General features: G+C 35.0%; 1 protein-coding gene across 1 annotated transcript; it reads left to right on the top strand.

The window, feature by feature from the left end:
* The first annotated feature begins 382 nt into the window (after positions 1-382).
* basp1 (brain abundant, membrane attached signal protein 1) lies at positions 383-22400 on the top strand. The gene is made up of 2 exons (XM_073848342.1): positions 383-542; positions 20211-22400. The coding sequence occupies exon 2, from the start codon at positions 20223-20225 to the stop codon at positions 20817-20819; it is 597 nt and encodes a 198-aa protein (XP_073704443.1). The 5' UTR covers positions 383-542; positions 20211-20222; the 3' UTR covers positions 20820-22400.
* The last annotated feature ends 251 nt before the right edge of the window (positions 22401-22651 follow it).

The raw sequence follows: 22651 nt of genomic DNA, 5'->3' as shown, positions 1-22651 counted from the left end.
TTATCAAACGAGGTCGCCAGAGGGCGCACAAGGACGACAAATATTTACTGAGCATTTTATTCTTCCATTCGCACGAGTGCGAACGTGAACATCTTATACCTTTATATTATCTTGTATAAGTTAATAATGAAACATTCCGAATTCCTCACGAATTGACCAGAAGTACAACTACCAGACAAAAAGGTCCACTACATTAAATATCTCCCTAAACCACTAATTAAAAAAAAAAACTTTCAACGTTTTCAACTTTTAGGCATTTTTTTTATTGACAAGTCATAAAACACAATCTTTTTTTCTTTGCTCGACTTGATCGCGGTGCGGCGCGCTGCCGTGTCTCGTCCTCAGTGGCTCGCAGCGCGACGCGCGCCCCCCGCCCCCCCAAACCGAATACGAGAGTGCGCGAGAAATGCAGCGCGAGACACACACCGAAGAGCCCCGATAAACCCCGCCGAATCCACGCGCACGGGAAAAAAGACACTGGGAGAAAAAAAAAAAACAGCAGACGCCTGAGAAAGGAGTGACAGGAAAGTCCACCGCCGACGGTAAGAGTCTTTTTACTCTATTTTAGTAGATTAAATAAACACTCTGCCTCACTTAGAAGAAGAATTTGTCTAGTTGGAGCGCCTCTGAGAAATAAGAGCAGCTCCCATTTGGAGAGACGGAGCGCACGGTTGTGAACTGGGGAAATGTCGAAATCAAGTGCACTTTCAGTCATTCAGCGAGTGAATGGAGTAATAATGTATCTGAGCTTATTTGATTTCTGAGATGCACATAAAGATTTCAATAAATCAGCCACGGAATTCCCGCGGATGAACTGAGTGGAGAGGAGAGGGGCGTGTTCTCAACAGACAAGAGCTGTCTCTGCGCGTTCATGCCGTCGCGTTCGCACTGTTTATTTTTATTTTTTATTCAAAAATTGAATGGAAATTGCTCATAAGATGAAATGGGGAGGTTTTAATGGATTTTAATGGATAAAGCGTGTTTTCTCAGCCACACATGTATGTTTATTATAGATTTTCAGAGAAGTCGTGTGAAATAGTAAAGGTTTTCAAAGTAAATGCTGATTTTTACTATTTACACAGACGGGGATTTATATCCACCGTCCTCTTTTGTCAGAGCTGGCACTCATTTTGCAGCGCTGTCTAACTGGTGCACACGCGTGCGCGCACACGCACCCACCCACCCACACACGCACGCACACACACACACACACACACACACACACACACACACACACACACACACAGATATTACGGAGCCGAAGCTTATAAATAATATACACATACATCCTTATAAGTAATTAATACTGTTTGTACACATTTTTTACTCTTTGTGATGCTACACAATTACTAAACAAAGAGACAGTTTCTTAACTCTGTCACTCACTAATGTAACATTAACAGGGTTTCGTTTTTTTCTCTCTTTAGGCTATCAACGCGCCTTTTATGGTAGTATTTTGCTTTTTTTTTTGGTTTATTTGTTATTTCAAGCTACAACCATAATTGCCCGATCCTTTGTCTCTGCAGAGCACATGCGCATTGCGCGTAGGGTGTGGATGGACAACTGATGCTTTTACCTCATATATTTCTCACATTGTCTGCTAATGTACTGTTTTTAATGCGCAGTTGTATTTATGATTGAAATATACATTTTCCGAAGCTGTGTTTGTCAATATCACGTTTGTGGAGGAGTCTATTTAACGTTTCACGTCGATGCCGCAGACAATGAGGCGGAAAAAAACTAGCGCACATTGAAATCACACAGTGCATAACGTCTCCGCCCAAATGTCGTCTTATTTTTTTTTTTACACTGGATATTATAGGACGGAGGTGAGTTTGAGAAGAGTGGCGGCCGGTGTGATGAGTGCAAGGCTTCATAATCCTCACGTTCACACGGACCAATAAACCGCTGTTTGAATGAGTCACCAAACTGAACTGAGCGCTGATTTAGCCTGAAAATGGAGGTATCCTTTGGCAAATTGTCAGAAGACCACCGAAAGAAATAGTTAGGTGTTACCTAAATTAAAACATATTGGCTAAAACATAATGGTTTCTACACTTTGGAAATAGCATCTCTCCTTCTCTTTGTGCAAGCTAGAGAGAGAGAGAGAGAGAGAGAGAGAGAGATGGAGATAAATATCAACATCAGGTCTAGTTTATTTGTCCAGTGCTTTTGTGTAATGCAGAAGAGCCTGAAGGCAACTCATGCAGGAGCCACTCACCCACCAAAAACATTATTAACCCCACATGAGTGAGTGGCAACATTTATGGATCTGCATCTTTGGTTGGTTCTGAGCACTCGTGAGTTGAATTAGCAGCAGTCTTAATTAAATATGTGTTTTAGATTGTGAGATTTTCTGTACTAGGTCACCCACGGAAACAAGAAGAGCAGTCAGGTGATTCATGTCAGTGCGAGACGCCCAGTTTCAAGCCCAGCTGGAGTTTTGTGTTGCAATAGCAGAGGAGAGAGCAGGAAGCAGTGAGAGTGAGAAAGACCTGTATTGTCTGTTGGGTAGTTCATGATTGCAGATGCGTGTAAACGGAATTTTTAAAGTCTGAATCATTGCACATTAGTCTAGTTTCAGCCAAAGAGCTGAGAAAGAATGGATTTTTATTTTGGAGTATATTTTGCATTTAGAGTAGAAGTAAACAGGCATATGATCAGTAAAAAAAATTTTTTTTGCATTATTAAGTGCTACTGTTATTCATAAATACAATATTTTGTATTATTTATAAATAAATATTATATGATAATATTAAATATTAAATATATAAATATTAAATTAATAAAGAATTACTACTATTAAGGCTAATACAATAATACTTTGTACTGTAACATAAAAATAACAATATAATAATACTAATAATTGTAAAATTATTTATTATTATTATTATTGATAATAATTCTATTAATAATAATGTGTTGTGTTGTTGTTATTATTAAATAAAATAATTTATTTTATTATTTTATAAAAATTAAAAAAGGAACATTACTTAATACAATAACACTTTGTACTGTAAAATAAAAAATATATATCAAAATAATTAAAAAAGTATGTATTGTATTATTATTATTAGTAGTAGTATTGATGATAATAATAATAAAATAATGTGTTATTGTAATTAATAAATACAACAATTTTATTTTATTTTATAAAAATTAAATCAATAAAGAAATACTAAGAATAATACAATATTTTATACTGTAAAATAAAATATAATAATATTAAAATAATAATAATAATAAATATTTATTATTATTATTATTATTATTGTTGATAATAATAATAACAATAACAATAATGTATTAATAATTATAAATGCAATAATTGTATTTGATTATTTTATTTAAAAAATAATTAATGAAGAATACTACTAAGAATAATACAATAATACTTTGTACTGTAAAATAAAAAATAATAGTAAAATAATTTAAAAATATTAGTATTATTGATAATAATACTACTAATAATATATTAATATTATTTTTTAAATTAAATCAATAAAGAATACTACTATTAAGAATAATACAATAATACTTCGTACGGTACTATAAAAATAATAATATTACAATAACAACAATAATAATAATTTGAAAAGCATTTATTATTATTATTGGTATTATCGATAATAATTGTAATAATAATAACACTAACAATAATGTATTATTATGTGTTATTGTCATTTATAAATGCAAACATTTTATTTTGTTAAAATTTACTCAGTAAAAATACTATTAGGAATAATAAATAATATTGTACTGTAAAATAAAAAATAATATTAAAATAATAATTTAAAAAGTCTGTATTATTAGTATTATTGATAATAATAATATTAATAATAACAATAATGTATTATTTATTATTGTCATTAATATATATATAATTTTATTTTATTATTTTATAAAATGTAATCAATCAATAAATATTATTAAGAAAAATACAATAATACATTGTCCTGTAAAATATTTTTTTTAATAATAATTTTTCAGTATTTATTATTATTATTATTAGTAGTAGTAGTAGTAATAATAGTTGATAATGATAATATTAATAATAACAATAATTATGTGTTACTGTCATTAATAAGTACAATAATTTTATTGTGTTATTTTGTTAAAATTAAATCAATAAATCTTCTATTAGGAATAATACAATAATACTTTGTATTGTAAAATATAAAATAATAATATTAAAATAATAGTTTAAGGTATTTTTTATTACTAGTAGTAGTATCGATAATAATAATGACAAAATATTTATAAATGCTTCTGATTCAAATTTGGGAAGATTCATTGTCGTATATTGCATTTTTAAACACGTTTTAAACAACCCAACCTTTCATAGATGGAATTTTTATAAAGCAGCATTTACCGTAAACTGAGCCGCTTGAGTTGCTCACGTGCAAATAAACACAGTGCCCTGAATTATTCTGAAACACGCAATAGCCAATTACTGGCCTGCTAGCAAGTTTCACAACATATAATTGCCAACAACTTGCTTGCCGGGTGTTAATTTTGGACCTTGGCTGAACAATGTAAATGTACTTGAAAACTCATGTGCATAATTCTTGTAAATATGGAAATGCATATTAAAATGCAAAAAAATACATCCCTGAGGAAAGTGGAAGAGAGAGACAGTAGAGTTAAGAGAAAAAACCAGGCTGCATTTGAACCTGGATCCCTTTGGGTCAGTAGCTCACAACATCCCAGCAATGATGCAAAACTCTCTAGCAACACCCTGGCAACCAAATATAGATGTTGCGATTAAGTGCTCTACCAAAATCAACATAGACTGCGAAGTACTTCTTTTTTGCTCTGAAATAATACTGAATACTCTAGTGCTTTCATCTGAATATTTAGATGATTGCGATCACAGTTTTAGTGTTTGTCTGAAGAAGAGCGAGATAGACATGAAAGGAGAGAGAGACAGGAAGGAGGCAGGCAGTGAGACAGGATGGCACTGACAGAGACAGGCAGCTCAGCCAAGCAGAGCTTTGAGTGTGTGTGTTTGTTTGAGGAAGATCATTGAAGGGGACAGATAACTCAGGAACATCTGAGATGGTCCCAAATTAGAGATGCATTCAAAATCACTGTTATTTTTGGACTTGTCACTTAACTTAAAAAAAAAAGAAAGAATTTCAAAGTCTAAGTACCCATTCTGTCACACCGTTGTTAACTACTTCAGATTAGTGGAGCTTTCTTTTATTATTTGATGTTTTCCTCAGGCAGCCTTAGTTGTGCTGGCAGAACTTGATAAGTTTTAGTGTCAGTCACTAGTCAGGTTCTGTCCCATCATGCTTTGCGGCCAGTGTGCACTGTGTGGAAACTGATTGGTCTCTTTATGTACAGCAGTAGAATATGAAGCCTGGGATTGTTTCACTTTTAAATTTTTCTTAAGCACATAGTAGGTTTCTGAATAATTATTAGGCATTTCAAATTGACGTTTTATGGCCACGTACACACTGCTTCGGTTCCGTAATTTGTGGGAGTGACAACTGGGTTCTACAACTGAATTGACTCCCATTTATGGTTCTGAACCGAACAACTAGTTGTTTATGATGTATTTTAATTAGTGCTGTCAAAATTAGCGTGTTAACACAGACGATTAATTTTTCCAGTTAACAACGTTAAAAATATTTACCGCAGTTAATGCAGGGGCACACAATGGCGTTGCAATGCAAATTGAGAAATTCAGCATTGATTCTGAGATTTTCCAAACACTTCTTTCTCAACTCGATTCTTAGTTTTGAACAGCAGACGACACTGCTTGCTTCAAAAAACAGCCGTGCTCTGCTTCTTTCCAAATCCGTACATGCACTTGAACCTAAAATAATAATTTATACGAAAACGTTGAAGCTAATTACAGGGGTGTTCACAGTGGGCTGTGTTTACATTAATCTTGCATCATAAAAGCATTCTGAGCCAAGGTGAAATTATATGACAAGTGCTCTTCAGCATTCTTCTTTGTAAGCGTTTAAGTTTACGGATAAAAACTAGATTAGAGTGCCATCTGCTGTTAAAATCTAAGCTCAGAATCGATTTCCGATGCATTCGGAAGATCTCAGAATCGATGCACGAATCCATTTATCGTCCCATCCCTAGTCATTATACTGTGCTCGTAGCACATGCTTTTCAATTGCATGCACACATACGGTGCATTTATCATTTCATCATGTATCATTTCATATTAAAGCATCAATGAAACTACAAGCATACTAGGGGTGCAACGGTTTAACTTACTCACGGTTTGGTTTGTATCACGGTTTTAGAGTCACGGTTTCGGTACGGTTCAGTATAGGGCTGGGCAATTTGGCTTAGAATCAAAATCTCGATTAATTGAACATTTTAACCCGATTACGATTAATGAACGATTATTTTATTTATTAATAAAATTATATTTAATTATATTTATATAATAATTATTTTTTTGCCCTCATAGTTCACTGACAAGTTTTGTACAGTAAATATGTTCACATATTACAAGCCAGAGATTTTTGGATGAAGGGTGCATTACTTGATTTTAAAATAATTGAAGGAAACACACTATCTACGATCTATGATTATTAATTGAACATCAGTGTTGAACAACTGAAATTAAAGCAAGCACTGCTTAAAACGAAAAGTCACATTTTTCTTAAATTAGTGAAAATAAATAACTTGCACTATTGGAAACAAAATAAATAATTTTGTTTTTCATATTAAAAGTAGAAAATAAGCAGTATCTCCTCTAAATAAAATTACCCTTGTATATCCTGTATAAATACTGTTTAAGCTCTCCATCGACATGTCGGCGGAATAACGGAACGGAGCGCTTCTGTTTTTTAAAGGGAAAGTAATTGAAATAATCTTTCTGGAAAAATTTTAACGATTATAGGTTCTGAATGTCGATTTCGATTATTTTTCGATTAATCGCCCAGCCCTAGTTCAGTATGTGCTATGTTTAGGGGAAAAAAATTAAAAAGTAAAGAAATAAGAATAATCTATATAACTACAATAAACAGCACAAATAAATACAACAGAGTAAAGATACAAATAAAATAACCAGTGATTTTTTTGTTATTTTTTAGGTAGGTCTAACATTAGTTTTTAGGTACAGAACCGGATTAAAATGATCAAATATAAAAAAGCATTGCATATTTTACAGTATAAATTGAAGCTTAATCTTTATTAAAGTTACAAAAAGCTATTCAATCAAGAGCAGTGAGTGATTTCCTTGTTGTTGCTGTTTGGTAAATATTAAGAAATTGCTGTCAATTTAAGAGAATGCACTGATCTAGTGCACTGATTCTGCTTCGGCAGAGCACACACAGATCTTCTCACTTCTCACTGCGTGCACGAGTTTGCGTCTTATGGCTCTTAAATGTTGAAACTGGCAAAGCGTAAATGAGTTTAGTTTAAGTCCAGATAGCAATGTGTGCTGTTCAGGTCTCACCTGCGCACGAGCTCTATCAGCACCCGAGAGATGACGGAATAAATGACTGCTCATATTCAGGCATACGTCACTCGCATTGAACAAGAATGGTTTGTCCATGTTTTTTATTTAATCGCTGTTGTTGTAACGTATTGGGAAGCCAGAATGTGCATAGATCAACAGAAACATGCATTAGCCAAACCCTGTTTGTTTTACGTGTTGTTATTTAAAACATACTACAGATGTGTTGTCAGATTCAAGTTGAACCGCTGTCCTGGTGCGTGCCGAACCGTGTGTGGAGAACGGTACAGTTTGATTTTTTTACTGAGAACCGTTGCACCCCTATGTGTCAGATCTGTGGCACATTCAGTAGCGGCAGCTCTTAAAGTAATAGCAGCCAAATAAGCTAATAACCCAGCTGCTGTGATGTCTGTTAATAAAAAAAACAAAAGAAAAAAGGAAATTAATAACTTTTGTAGCTTTAAAGATTAATCTATATTTAATTTAGAATTTAGTGTTTGATAACTTTATTTGATTTCTGTATATTTCCTACTTGCTGAAGGGCACAGGTAAATGATATATTTATGTAAAGATTATTTTAAATTAGAGCTGCAAAATGATTAGTCGCGATTAATCGTGATTAATTACATTTACATTTAAAAGAACAATTTCACAGAGACATCAGTAATATTGGGATCAGAGATACTCTCCTTCATTCATAAAAAAAAATAAAAAAATATACTGTCTTTTAGTTTCTAAATTTATTTGAAGACTGAATATGAAATTATTGCAATATAAAAGTATATTTAAAATCTTTGAAGTTAAAATCTTTGAAATTAAATGCATTTCAGAGTTGTGTTTTTTTCTGTATGTGCGGTGCACAGGGTTTTCACAGGTTTTGACTCATTAGTGTTGCCAGATCTTTACAGAAAAAAAACAACAACAAAGAACAAGCCCAAAATAAACTCCATCTAAATGTGTTGTCTTGGAAATAAGCCACATTCCAAAATATAGTGACTACAGTTAACTGTATCACTTTATGAATCAAGCCCAAACAAGGCCAAAGATGCTTAATAATACGTAGACATGGCAATCCTTCATAAGCACTGTTCAAAGCAGACTTCCAACATAACACAATGGACTGTGGTTAAGGTAAAATTACAATTTGTTGGAGTTGCAATGCTTTTACAGGTAGTTTGCTGCTTTTTCTACTTTTTTTAATTAATTATTATTATTTTTTTTTTTACAATTTGTAGCAGTTAGTTGAGAATTCTTGCGAATTGAAGTGATAGTTCACCCAAAAATGACAATTCGGTGTGAAAATGTTTCTGTGGAACACAAAAGAAGATTTTTTTTTTTTTATTCTGATATTAAGACAATTTGAAAAATGTTTTTGTTCATACAATGTAAGTCAATGGGGTCCAAAACAACATTGGTCCCCAATGACTTTCATTGTATGTATAAAAACAGTTGAAACATTATACAGAATATCTTAATATCAAGCCACAAGATGCAGGGTAACTTCATGTGTTTCTATGTTTTATTTCTATGTTTATGTGTTAGTTATCATCAGTTACCTATGGGTAAACAGCAGCTCAGATCCCTCGATTCTGATATTGTGTGTGTCATCATGGAAGCTCTCTCTGGGTTGCCATGATGATGACCTGAAGGAAGTGTAAGAATGAGCCAGAATGGCAGCTCTCCTATGGTTCCTACGGCAACAGCCAATCAAAGGCCAGACCCCCACTGACCCCACCTGTCTGTTACAGTCCCTTGGAGAGAGATACACAGAAAACACAGCATTAGTGCTGGATGAGAGCATTGAACAAAATCTGAGAATGACCAAAAGACATTCATAAACCTGTCAGACTCACAAAAATCAGAGAGTTCTAAATATAGTCTGGTATCAGTATATATTTACAGTATAGAACCTTGTGAAAGTACAGACAGGAGTGAGGGCATATTTTAAAAACACTGTGGTGTGTTCAGGACATCGACTATATAATCAAGGCCTGATGAACAATGCAGTCGCCTATTGTTTGGACAGCAAGTTTCCCAGAAGAATGATAACATTTAACACTGTGTGGATTTGTATGTGTCCATTTTTTTTTTTCTGGTGATATGTGGATTATGTTTAGGCTAAGCCTAAATCTCAGATATTTAAGACAACGTCATATGTCTTTTTTAACTTTATGAATTGTAAAGATTTAGATATGAAATCTTAAGTTAATGTTTAAAAAAAATCACCAGATATATGGGCAATAAATATGGGTGTGATTTTCTACGAGCATAATTTTGTCGCAATGTCTTTTTTTCTTATAGAAAATTCTAGGCAATATTTATTAATTTATTTTTTGCTATTTTTGAAATGTGTTCTATGAATAGATTTAATTGTTTTGCTCTTATGTCAAAGCTGGGCATTCAATTTTAAAATATTCAAATCAATCAGTCATAGAATATTATTACAAATTTTCAAAACTAGGACCATCTAAATAAAGTCTAATAATTTATTGCCTAGAAATTATTTAGACTATCCCTCAGTTGTGGTATCATTTTCAAAAGTCAGCATATCATCATATCAAAAATGAAGAAAGATCAACAAATATCAATTATGAACAGAGAATTTCTCTTTTTTTTTTCTGTAAAATTACACAAAAAGTATAAAAAAAATTCAAAAAATGTTATCAAACGCTATTTTATGGATATTATGGTTTCCGCCACTAAATAAAAAATAAAAAAGGTCATTGTTATCTCACAATTCTGACTATTTTTTTTCCGCAATTTGAGTTTATATCTCGCAATTCTTTTTTTTTCTCAGAATTGCGTCATATAAACTCACAATTCTGACTTTTTTTTCTCAGAACTGAGATATAAAGACAAGTTATAAAGTCAGAATCGCAGGATATAAACACATTTCTGACTCTTTTTTTTTCCCTCAGAACTGAGATATAAACAAACAAGTTATAAAGTCAGAATCGCAGGATATAAACACAATTCTGACTTTTTTCTCACAATTGCAACTTTGCATCTCGCAATTCTGAATTTTTTCTCACAATTGCGAGTTTATATCTTACAATTCTGAAAAGAAAAAACAGAATTATGAAAAAAAGTCGCAATAACCTTTTTTTTTTTTTTAATTCAGTGGCGGAAATAGGCTTCCATACAATATAAAATTTAAATGTAATTAAACTGACATCTGTTGTTTAAGAAAAATGACAGAATTCTGATATTGTTAGTTGACAAATTAAAAGTGGCAATAGTTATAGAAACATCCATAACTGTGCTGTGTGTTGAAGTGTGGAAATTCACATCTCATTTTATCAAGCATCTGTCAGTTACGCGATTTATGGATGTTTGTACTTGAAGGACGTGACACGATCAAAATTTCCACTATCCTGAAACACACATAGACACAAGGCTGCAACTCAGGGTGAGGCTCAGGGATTGTGTGTGTGTCTGTGTGTTACTATCTCAGACTGGCTCCAGCGAGGGTGTTTTTAGGAGCCATGACAGTCTTAAATAAACACACACACACAAAACTCAAAGTCAAAGTGCATTTTACCATCAGTGAGCCGCTAAACAGTCATCAGAATAATGTGGAGTCTGTACACTACTGAAGAAAGAATCTCAAGGTCTTTGTGTGTGCGAGCGTGTTTTGGTCTGCCAGTGGTGTTTATGTTCCCTCGCCGTTGTTTTCATTAGAGCAATTTCCATCCTGAGAGATGGCTGTGTGTGTGTGTAGGATGATGGATTTTACCAGGTCAAAGTTTTCACAGTTCTCAAGACACTGTCCAAATGAGTTAGTAAACCACCTCAGCGCTTCCAAATACTCTTGTTAAAACACACTCAAGGATTTTGGAGTGATCCAATGTCTCCTTCTCACTCTGTCTGTCCATTTTAAGTCTTTTTATCTTAGTACAGGTTGTTTTATTGCATCAGTGTTCATTTAAAATCTTCCCTCGCTCTACTGTTTATGTTCCTGAAGTAGATGTTTCTCAAAGTTAAAAGGACTGATACACACACACACACACACACACACACACACACACACACACACACACACACACACACACACACACACACGTTGGGTTTACATGTTTTATGGGGACATTCCATAGGCGTAATGGTTTTTATACTGTACAAAGCGTACTTTCTATCGCCCTACACCTACCCTACACCTAAACCTAGCCCTCACAGGAGATTGTGCATACTTTTACTTCCTCAAAAAAACTCATTGTGCATGATTTATAAGCCTGTTTCCTCATGGGGACCTGAGAAATGTCCCCACAAGGTCAAAATCTACTGGTATTCCTATCCTTGTGGGGACATTTGGTCCCCACAACGTGATGAATACCAGGTACACACACACACACACACACACACACACACACACACACACACACACACACACACACACACAAGGTCCTGATACTTTCTTCACATTTAACAAAATAACCCTAAAAATAATGACCTTGTAAAAACAATACAATATTCATAGTCAAGGCACATTCTTGTCATACTAGGTTTATCTTATATTGTAGACTCAATAAACTGGAAGCTTACTAGTTATTACAGTTAAAGGGGGGTTGAAACAGATGTTTGTCTGTTGCTTGTAAAGCAATTTGAACTTGGTAAAAGTGCTATATAAATTCAAATCAATCCAACTGCATTATCATTAACAGCTGGTTTCTTATAGGATTTTGGCAGCACATTTAGACAAGATACACATTTTTTTAGTTTTTTTATCTTGTTTGTTGGTAAGGTTTTAAAGTCAGTTTGTCTCGTATGCTCTCATGCATTTATTTGATGAATAATTAGTATAAAAAAACTATTTTGTGAAAATGTATTATGATTTGTAATAACTTTTAAAATATATATAAAAAAAACAATGTAATTTATTCCTTATGGTAAATATGAATTAAGTCTTTAGTGTCACATGTTACTGAAGTCATCATACTAATTTGCTGCTTAAGAAACATTTCTTATTATTATCAATGTGGAAAACATTTGTGCTCCGCAAAAGTTTAGTGCAACTCGTGAGACTTTTTTTTAAAGATTGATGAATATAAAGTTTTGAAATTTAAAACTAGAGTTGTCATAAACATGATTTTTTTTTTTGATTATTCTGATGATCGGATAATTATATTATTTTATATATATATATATATATATATATATATATATATAGTGATAAAAATAGACCAAAGTGAACAATAACTTTTTAAAAGTACTTAAAATACATATGTGACCCTGGACCACAAAACCAGTCGTAAGTGTCAATTTTATGAAACTGAGATTTATCCATAATCTGAATGCTAATGGTTTTGGTTTGTTAGGTTTTGGTTTGTTAGGTTTTGGTTAGGTTTTGGTGGTCCAGGTCATATATAAGAAATGATGCAATAATGTCAGTTCAAATAAAGAATCAAAAGCAAGTAATAAGCATATGGTTTTACTGAACAAATCTGTTAAAATGCATAATGTATTATAAAACAATAGAGCTAAAGTACATTATGCATTATAACAAATGCCTGCAGAGGGCGCCAACGGCCTGACAAATGTTTTTACACTTCACAGTGTGATCTAATCCTTATTAATAATGACTAAACAATATTTAATACAAATGTCCACTTAATCTTTAATATTTGGCCATTTCTTTACAACAGAAATGCTACAGCCACTGGAATTTCTTGAATATGTGGACATCAAAACTAGAGCTGCACAATATCTTGCATGTAATATTCAATGCGCTTGTCAGTAAAACCGGTTCTAGTCAGTAGTATATCTCCATCACCTGTGTGCGTTCAGATAGAGCAGCGCTTACTGCACAGAACCCTAATTCACAGACAAGCACGTATTACGGCTCTGTGGAGCGCTGCCCTATCTGATGGGTTCTAGCCTTTTATTTTGAAATTGCAATGACGATGAAGGTGTATTTTCTCCTGTTTCCACAGGTTTATAAATGATTTACCTTACAAATCAGATGAGTGTTATAATAAACACAAACAGAGATAGAATTTGAGACACTCAACAAATGTAAATGATAACAGTTTGTGTGGGGCAGCATTTACTGTGAACAAAGCAGCTCTGAGATGCACATACTTGTATTTAAAGTGCATATATTAAACATGCATTGCATTGTGCATATTTAATTGAATTGCAGCGTTTGTGAATTATGATTTTTAAATAGGTTTAATATATCATGCAGACTTGAAAAACGGTCTAGTAATGTGTTTTATAGATTCTTGCCGGTGGAATATGCCACTTTCGGTACTTTGTTGGTTACTCAACACGGGAAAAATGCAATCAAGGATATTTTAAAATCTAACACTCTAATTGGATCGAGAAATTGTGACAGCCCTATTTAAAATATGTATTGTTTTCAAATTTATGATTTGATTGAAATGGAAATTTATATTAAAATATGTTTTTAACAAAACAGTTTTAATTGCCACTTTTGATCAATATGTGTCCTTGCTGAATAAAAATATCAGTTTATTTATAAAAAATATTTACTGACCATAAACCTTTGAACGGCAGAGTATTAGCAGATCACATTTTTTTAGGATCATTACAGAGCAGTTTATTCACAAAGCTCAGCGCTATTTGCCTGGCACAGTTAGCGTCACTATTAAACATAATTTTTATAGGTGATTTCTGTCTACATTTTCTACTGATAATAGCAGCAATGGTTTACCAAATAATACAGACGAGTGCTTTAACAAGGCACCTAGATGGGCGATGTGGTCAAACACATTTTAAAAGTGTCAAATGAAGTGTTTGGATAAAGTATGGCAGACTGTAGTAGTCTGCCTTATCCTCCCCAACCTAGCATTTAGAAGTGACCTGTAAGATGGGGATTTACAGCCTGCGTATGTGTTCATCACCAATTTTGTGAGGGATTTCACACTGTTACCTAATTTGCACAATACTTTTAGTAAATTATGCACCGAAAGAATGCAAATAAACTGCTTTTAGCAGGCACAACTCATGTTTCCTATTCAGATTTTAATTCCACAGTGTGCAGTTAATGGTTCTCTGATAGTTAATAAGAGTCTAAACTATGTTCGCTGATCAGGAAGAATCTGGAAAGAAGTAGTGCTCACTGGACACACCGTTATGGCCTAAAAAAACAATTTGTGCGTGTGTGTGTGTGTGTGGGAAGGTTAGAAGTTAAACAAAACAATAATTACCTTACATGAAATATATCTCGCTTTTTGTCAACAGTCACATTGTCTGTCATCCTAAAAGCACATCCACCATTTGGCTCTTAACTCATGCTTTGTGTTAACAGGAATGATCGATAAAACAAACACAATCACAATAATCATTGTATGACTCATAACCACATATTGACTGTTCAAATCATCTAGACCCATCAAAAGAAAAACAGGCGCTTCTGGTTTCTCTGTCTGCTTAGTGTTCTGGAGTTATTCATTAGCCTGAGCTGCTGTTTACGTAGAGGCCTGAGCCCTGGCCAACAATGTGCTAGTGTGAGTGTTTTGTTTGAGTACATCTCTAGGGTTATGAGCTTGTGTGTGTGTGTGTGTGTGTATGTGTGTATTTGAGCTTGGAGGACAGATCTAAAGTTATGAGTGTGTGTGTGTGTGTGTTATAAACTTTGACCTGTTACATTCTCCTCTCCTTCCACTTGAGTCCAGTCTCACTAAAACATCTCAGAGTTGTGGCTTCACACTGCCTCCTGTTGACCTGGAGGTAAAACAACAGTGTCTGTATTTAACATACAAGCACATATGAGTGCACTTGCAAGAGGCAGAAGGATATAAACCATTAGGGCAAATGAGAATATGCACTATTAAAGGGATTAGTTTACTTCCAGAACAAAAATTTACAGATAATTGACCCACCCCCTTTTCATCCAAGATGTTCATGTCTATTTATACACTTTTTTAACCAGAAATGCTCATCTTGTCTAGCTCTGCGATGTGCATGCGTACTCTGTGCAGTCCGGTTCAATACATTTAGGGTATGTCGAAAAACTCCTATGTAATTTTCTCCTCCAACTTCAAAATCATCCTACATCTCTGTCTACATCTTTTTTTTGGAAAAAGGGTGTTTGATCTTCTTTGCATGTTCACTTTGTAAACACTTGGTTGGTACTTCTGCAGCTATGTAGGACAATTTTGAAGTTGGAGAAGAAAATGAGACAAGACGAGCATTTGTGGTTAAAAAGTGTATAAATATGAATTAATTTAAGAAAATGACAGATCATTTCACTAGATAAGACCCTTATTCCTCAGCTGGGATCATGTAGAGCCCTTTGAAGCTACACTGAAACTGCAATTTGGACCTTCAACCCGTTGACCACCATTGAATATGGAGAAAATTACTGAAATGTTTTACTCAACAAACATTATTTCTTTACGACTGAAAAAAGAAATTCTTTAACTTCTTGTACTCATTCATGTTTATTTTATCCTATGTTCACATATATTTAGGGTCCATAATATTTAGATCAGCAAGTTTCTTCCATACAAACAAGTGTTCGGCCAGTACAAATAGCCAATAAAATGATTCAAATACTGACTGAGAGGCATCTAATACAAATATCACGGAAAAAAGTAATATGTGAGTGAATATGTGATATCTTAATAAGGTGATATACATGTTTTCATGTCTAAGGTAGTTTATTGTATTGAATGTGAAATTCTATGAATGTGTGTTTGCTCCCAGAATGCATTGCTGTTGTTACAGCACAGTGATTGGGTCAGATTTTCTGCTCCAGTTCTCAACCCCCCCTCCTCTGCCTCGAGCTCAGTGTGTGTGTGTGTGTGTGTTGGAGTTTGAGTTACATAAGCAATTTGGGATTCAAAGCTACACGTTTATATGGCAATACAGCTATAACTATATATAGTGACTTACAGTGACTACAAATGACCAAAAAAAACAAATAACTGAGCTAATAAATGTTATTTTATCTATTTTTTTTTTCAATTACATGTGCTCAGTGCTCATTGCTCTTAAAACTATGCAAACTGACGTCTGTCTGATGTATGCAACACATTGTGTGCAAAAATGTTTCAAATATATAATATAAAGTGCAGATATAACCAATACAATCTAATATGCAATAAAACAAACAAGAGTTTCTAACAAAAAGCAGAAAATGCAGAGCATTTTAAATTACCTAAACACATCATGTTACTAAGAAATCACTGCTTTACATGTAGTAACAAACTCATTGTGATTAATTTTAAATCTAAAGGTAATGACAAAAAATTAATAAATCTGATAAATTAATCGTGATTAATAATGCCTAACATTAAAGTATTTAACAACAGTATATTTTTAATATTTGTTAAATATTTTTTATGACTGAAGGTGAGTATCTCTGATACCAGTATTACTGATGTCTCTATGAAGGTGTTCCATTTTCCCTACTATTTAACCATTGACTGTAGCCATTCAACATTACAGTATAACTGAGAGCTATTTCTTAAAGCTACAAAGTTATTTATTTCCTCTTTTTTCGTTTGTTCTTTGATTAATAGACATTATAGCAGCTGGGTTATTAGCTTATTTGGCTGCTATTACTTAAGAGCTGCCACTGCTGAACATGACGGATCTGACACGCATGCTCGTAGTTTCATTCGAGCTTTAATATGAAATGATACAGGCTACAGCGTGCGCCGCCGCATTTGTGCATGCAATTAAAGTGCGCATGCTACGAGCACAGTATCAGGCTGACAGGACAGATAAATTTGTTTTTACTGACATATGGTCTGAAAAAATCTCATATGGCCACAGTTGACTATTGTTCTACTGAAGCTCCTTATCACCTGTACCTTTGAAGGCCTGCCTGCCGTTGAAGTGAAGTTAGAGTGCACGTCTGAAATGTCTCTCATTTGATGTGGTCGTAAAGACATTCTGCAACTAAATAAACACAATTTTAAAATATTTCTTTGCAGTGCACTGTTTGATCTCAAGAGTAAAATGTATTTAATCAATACAATGTTAGAGCACTAGTGACCAGTGAACACTCTCCACCATGCAGCTCTGCCCTGGGCCCTAGCCTCTACAATGGAGCTCTGTCGTGGGGCCTAGCCTCCACAGTAGAGTTCTGTCATAGGGCCTAGCCAATACAGCTTCATCTGAAGGTGCAATCTTACTGATACATTGATTGTCAGTGCTTAGTCTTCCACTCAGCTAAACTCTGTCTGCATTGCTTTGTTCTGGAGCAGTGCACCAAAAGTGCAGTTCATCCTTTAATTTCTAATTTGGCAATGGGGCTTTTGAATACTACTTGTACACACTGCATAGACAGTTTACAAGCCACACCGGGATTGAATTTACTACCAATCAGCAGGTTTCATACAGTCAGTGAATTTCAAGCCCCCTGTACAGATGAGACAGCTCACAGACGCGCACACACTGCAGCGTATTGTTTAACGCTGAAACAGCGTGCTGCTGTCTGCTTGACTCAGTGGAGACGGGACAGATAGTGTCTATTGTTCTCTTCCACACTGCAAGGGAAGATTTTCCATGTTTCCATTGTCATATGTGTCATATGTTGGCTTCACATGATTACTGCTCTCCTTCTGTCTGGAGAGTAACTGAATGTGTGTGTGCAAGTGTGTCATTACACAGATGGTTGTTGAGCTCAGGAACGCTAAAGCAGCCAACAGGGAGATTGGAGTGAGAGAGAGAGAGAGCGAGGATGTGTTTCGCACAACTCCTTATTCGGAATGGGTCACGTGAGCACCCGGTTGCCTTGGTAACTGTGGTTCTGAATTGCAGGTAGTAAGGCTCAGAGATGCTGTCCTCTAAAATCGCCTCCATCTATCTAGATAACTATCAGCGCTAGAGTCTGATTACTGATTAATGATCTAGTTTTGAGGCATGATATGATAGAACCTTGACAGACAGTCTCAGAGATTTGAGTTTAGCCCGCTGAGCTTTTATTAGCACTCTGTTTCAGGATTGAAGCGCATATACTAAAATAAACCCAGAGGAGAACATACAAAGTATATTCATCCTTTTTTTTCTTTCTCTCATTATGCCACCTTGCACAGACCTATTTGCAGAGTATTTTTTTAGTACCTGTTAAAAGCGTGAATTACATTTTTCTTCCCAGTTTGTCATTCTGATTATGCAAGACATGTAGCGTTTGACATGCTACACTTGAATTTCCACAAATAATCCCAGAGGAAAATTTTATTGCTCAGCGGTTGCTCTTTGCTCACGGCTCAGGAAGCAATAGAGGAACCTTTTTTAAATCTTTGTCTTTGATGTTTCTCCTAAAATGTCTGTGGAATTAAAAACAGAAACAAATTAGATAGCTGTTGACATAGTATAAAATAACATAGTGGGGCTGGGTGAAAAATATTGATTTCTTACTTTTTTACGAAATGACATTGATTCTTAAATCCCAAGAATTGATTAGTCTAGCCTGTTTTCAGTTAATGAACGGAATATTGTAGCACAGCCTCCCATCCTTAAAAATGGCAATAAGCTTTGTGCTTTGTTACAGTTGATATGAAACATAGTCTCAGATTTCAAATTCTGTCCATTTTACCCATTTTACAACAGTATTCAAACAATAAATACCATTTTGGCGCTGTTTAATGTAGAGTAACTGATCGATGTAGTTCTCAGTTTAAGACATTGGTCTCAAACTCAATTCTTGGAGGGCCACAGTTTTGCTCCAACCCTAATCAAAGGAACTGAGTTTGAGACCACTGGTTTAAGAGAAACGGCAGCACGAAGCACACATGAACTAATCATATTCTCAGATTTAACTAGTTACAGCATGAAAAAAACATGAACGAACATCCAAAGGTATGTTTTAAAAAAAAGTGCAACTTCCCAAAATCCATGTCGTGTCTTATGTAATCGCTCAATCAGCATTTAAACCACAAAAAAGACGTCAATTTAACAGCTTGTAAACAATAGGTAACGTAACGTCTCATTTACCTTAGAAAAAAGCATTTTTGCTGATAATACACTCATCAGTCAGTTAGAAAAATGAACTGTAGAAAGAAGCATTTTGCTAAATATATGCACTATATAACATATTTATTGCAATTTTTTTTACTGTTCTTCAGTGTTTAATTTCTGTTTGAATAAATACATCACATTTTTATGACATCCACCATTTAAATGTTTATATTTCAAAAAAAGAATTTTAGTAGAAATATAATTATGTAATTGTCACTTTATTATTATAGGGTCATTTAAGCGTTTGTATAAACATTTTACCTTAATTTTAACCTTCAATGTTATAGTGATATAATACAAACTCACTCTCATGTATATTTTATCGCATAAGTTGAGAGATTTTTTTTTATAATAGAATCTTAATTTTTCATAGTATACATTGGGTCTTTATGCAAGAAACTATATAGATGCCTTGTACATTTTAAGAATGGGCGTCCCTAAAACTGATAATTTTTGGTGGTCTGTGGTATAAAAAAGAATGAAAACCTTTGGTGTAGCATCATATAGTTCAGTCTTAAATATTTTATAATAGCTAGAGAATTTGGAAAGGATTAGATGGAAAATGCTCTTATTACAATCTCATCTGGTACGTGTATATTGGCAAATCTGAACACAGTCTCACAGAGACATTGTTGAGATCTGAAACTCTAGAGGAGATTTGTGAGTTTTCTAGGGTCCATTTTTTAAAAACATTTAGTCACACTGCTGTCTGAGAAACAACAGAAGTAGCTGAAACATTTCATTTATGATTTTAGAGTTAAAATGAAAGATGAAATGGACCCTTCAAGAACTCATTCTGAGTCATTGCACTCAATGTTGATTGTCCTGTTCCTCTCTTTCACAGGCCAGAGGTAAAATGGGAGGGAAGCTGAGCAAAAAGAAGAAGGGATACAATGTGAACGACGAGAAGGCGAAAGAGAAGGACGCAAAGACGGAGGGAGCGTCGGCGGAGGAGGGCGAAGCTCCCAAGGAAAACAAGGAGGACGCTCCTGCCGCCACCGAAACAACCAATGACACTGCGGCGGCCACCAAAGAAGCCACTCCCACCACTGAAAGCAATTCCACCGCACCCAAGGAGGAGGAGAAAAGCGCTGCCCCTGCGAAGAAGGAAGAACCTGCGGCGAACGCTAATGCTCCTAAAGCTTCTGACGCCAAGGCCAGCGAGGCTTCCAAAGCAGAACCTGCCAAGAGTCCAGATGCCCCTCCTGCCAAAGCGGAGGAAAAATCCGCCCCCTCCGCAGCTCCGGCCAATGAAAAAGAGGCTGCGAAAGAGCCCGCCCCCGCCGCTAAAGATCCCGCCCCTCCTGTAGCCACAGCGACGGAGAGCAAGCCCGACGCTGAGTCTAAAAAGACTGAGGCTCCGCCCGCAAAAGAATCCGCCCCCGCAGAGCCAATCACCACGGAGAGCAGCCCCGCCCCCAATAAGGAGCAAGCAGTCGCTGTGCAGGATTAACAGAAGGAACAGTGAACGCCAAGATGAAAATGAGATCAAATCTAAATAATAAAACTAGCCCGCCCATTTTAAATTATATCAGTAATTATAATATGAATAATGATAATAGTAACAATAACAATAATGATTTTAACAGGCTGGACTTTGATCATTGTGTTGGTGATGGACATGATCATGGTGAATAAGACTGGCAGTTATGACGATATTATCTTTAATATCCAATTGAACTTTGATACAAACCACCAGCCCCCAACTCTCTCTCTCTCTTCTATCTCCTCTCTACTCTTTCTTTCTACCTCCATTCAATGAGAGGTGGAATCAAAACATGGAATCTATTCATTGCCACCCTCCGAATCTCACTTCCCTCCATTTGAGTGTGATGGCAGTGGGTGGGGTTAATATATTTGTGTGTATGTGTGTGTGTATGCGTGAGTGACAGTAGTAGTAATAGTAGTAGTCCAGCCTCCCGATACATATTTCATATTTCCTGTTTGCTGCTTTCTAGTTAGTGATTGGCATTGTGTCTTTGCTTATCCCCAACTTTCCTACTTTATTTGTTTCTCTCTCTCTCTTTTTCTCACATATCAGTGGAAATCAGTGTATTGCACAATGCATCAAACACACACATACACACATGCACAGTATTGAATGTTAACAGTATTAGCGTTGTTAAAGGAACAGTTCACCCAAAAATGAATGCAAAAAGAAAGAAATTTAGCCGAGCAAGTTCATTTCTGTGCATGAAAGTGAATGGGGACTATATCTGTCAAGCAAGATTTTGACTTGGAATATAGTGCACAAGCCGTATGGACTAATTTTGTGAAGCTTTTATGGTGCTATTTTGTCCTGAGCTAGACAGCCTTTGGTCCCCATCCACTTTTGCTGTATAGGAAAGAGCAGCGTGAACATTCTTCAAAATATTTCCTTTTGTGTTACACGTAAGAACGTCAAACAGGTTTGACAATTTTAAGGTAATTTTAAGGTGAACCGTCCCTTTAATTGGATGTTTAAATTAAAGTGTGTACATGTGTGAAGGGAATCGAGGGTATGAAGTGAGTGTGTGTATGAAGCTGCATGCATTTTCTGCATGTGTATTTGTGTGTGTGTGTGTGTGTGTGTGTGTGTTAACGGAGTTCTGGTCTTTCTGTACTTTGAAAGCAGCAGATGTCATGATGTCACAGAGACAGAGAGAGAGAGCCCAGACCTCCAAACTCACCAAGCAGGACACACTTCACACACACCGATCTCTCAATATGCTGACAGAACAATGTGAGCGTTGTGTGTATCTGTATGTGTGAGGCTGTGTGTGTGTTTTTGCATGTCAGTGGTTGGCCCTATTGTTGTGTATTTTTGGTTGCTGTGGAGATAATGTTGCTACAGGTGATTTTTCATTTGAATTAACACACACGCTCTCTCTCTCTCACTCTCTTTCTCTCTGTTTCGTTCTCTATCATTCCTTTTCATTCCAAAATTCCCTGGTAAAAAAAAAAAAAAATACAAATAAAATGGAAGAACTGAGATATATGTACTTGTATACATGGAGCAACATTAATAAAATGAAAGAAACAGATTGAAAATCAACTCACACGACTTGATTTTTGTGTTTTTGTAAACTCGCAGCTTCAGTGTTTTTCACCCTAACACATTTTTTAATGCTCATGACAGTTCAAACAAATCAAATCAAAAAAGGCCGGTCTAATTTTACCTGCAACAAATCCTAACTGTTATGTAAGCTGTCTTTACGCTGCAATAGAGGCACAGAAGACACATCTGAAGTAGGATTTAAACCAAAAGCGGTGCGTTTACACACTTTTCAACGTGGCACAGGGGAA

The sequence above is a fragment of the Garra rufa genome, chromosome 10 (genome assembly GCF_049309525.1).
Source record: "Garra rufa chromosome 10, GarRuf1.0, whole genome shotgun sequence".
Classification (NCBI taxonomy): domain Eukaryota; kingdom Metazoa; phylum Chordata; class Actinopteri; order Cypriniformes; family Cyprinidae; genus Garra; species Garra rufa.
The sequence above is the reverse complement of the archived record's forward strand: the minus strand, read 5'-3'. Positions and strand labels throughout refer to the sequence as shown.

Excerpts from the sequence above, each read along its gene's own strand:
- basp1 (XM_073848342.1), top strand. The coding sequence starts at position 20,223 with ATGGGAGGGAAGCTGAGCAAAAAGAAGAAGGGATACAATGTGAACGAC.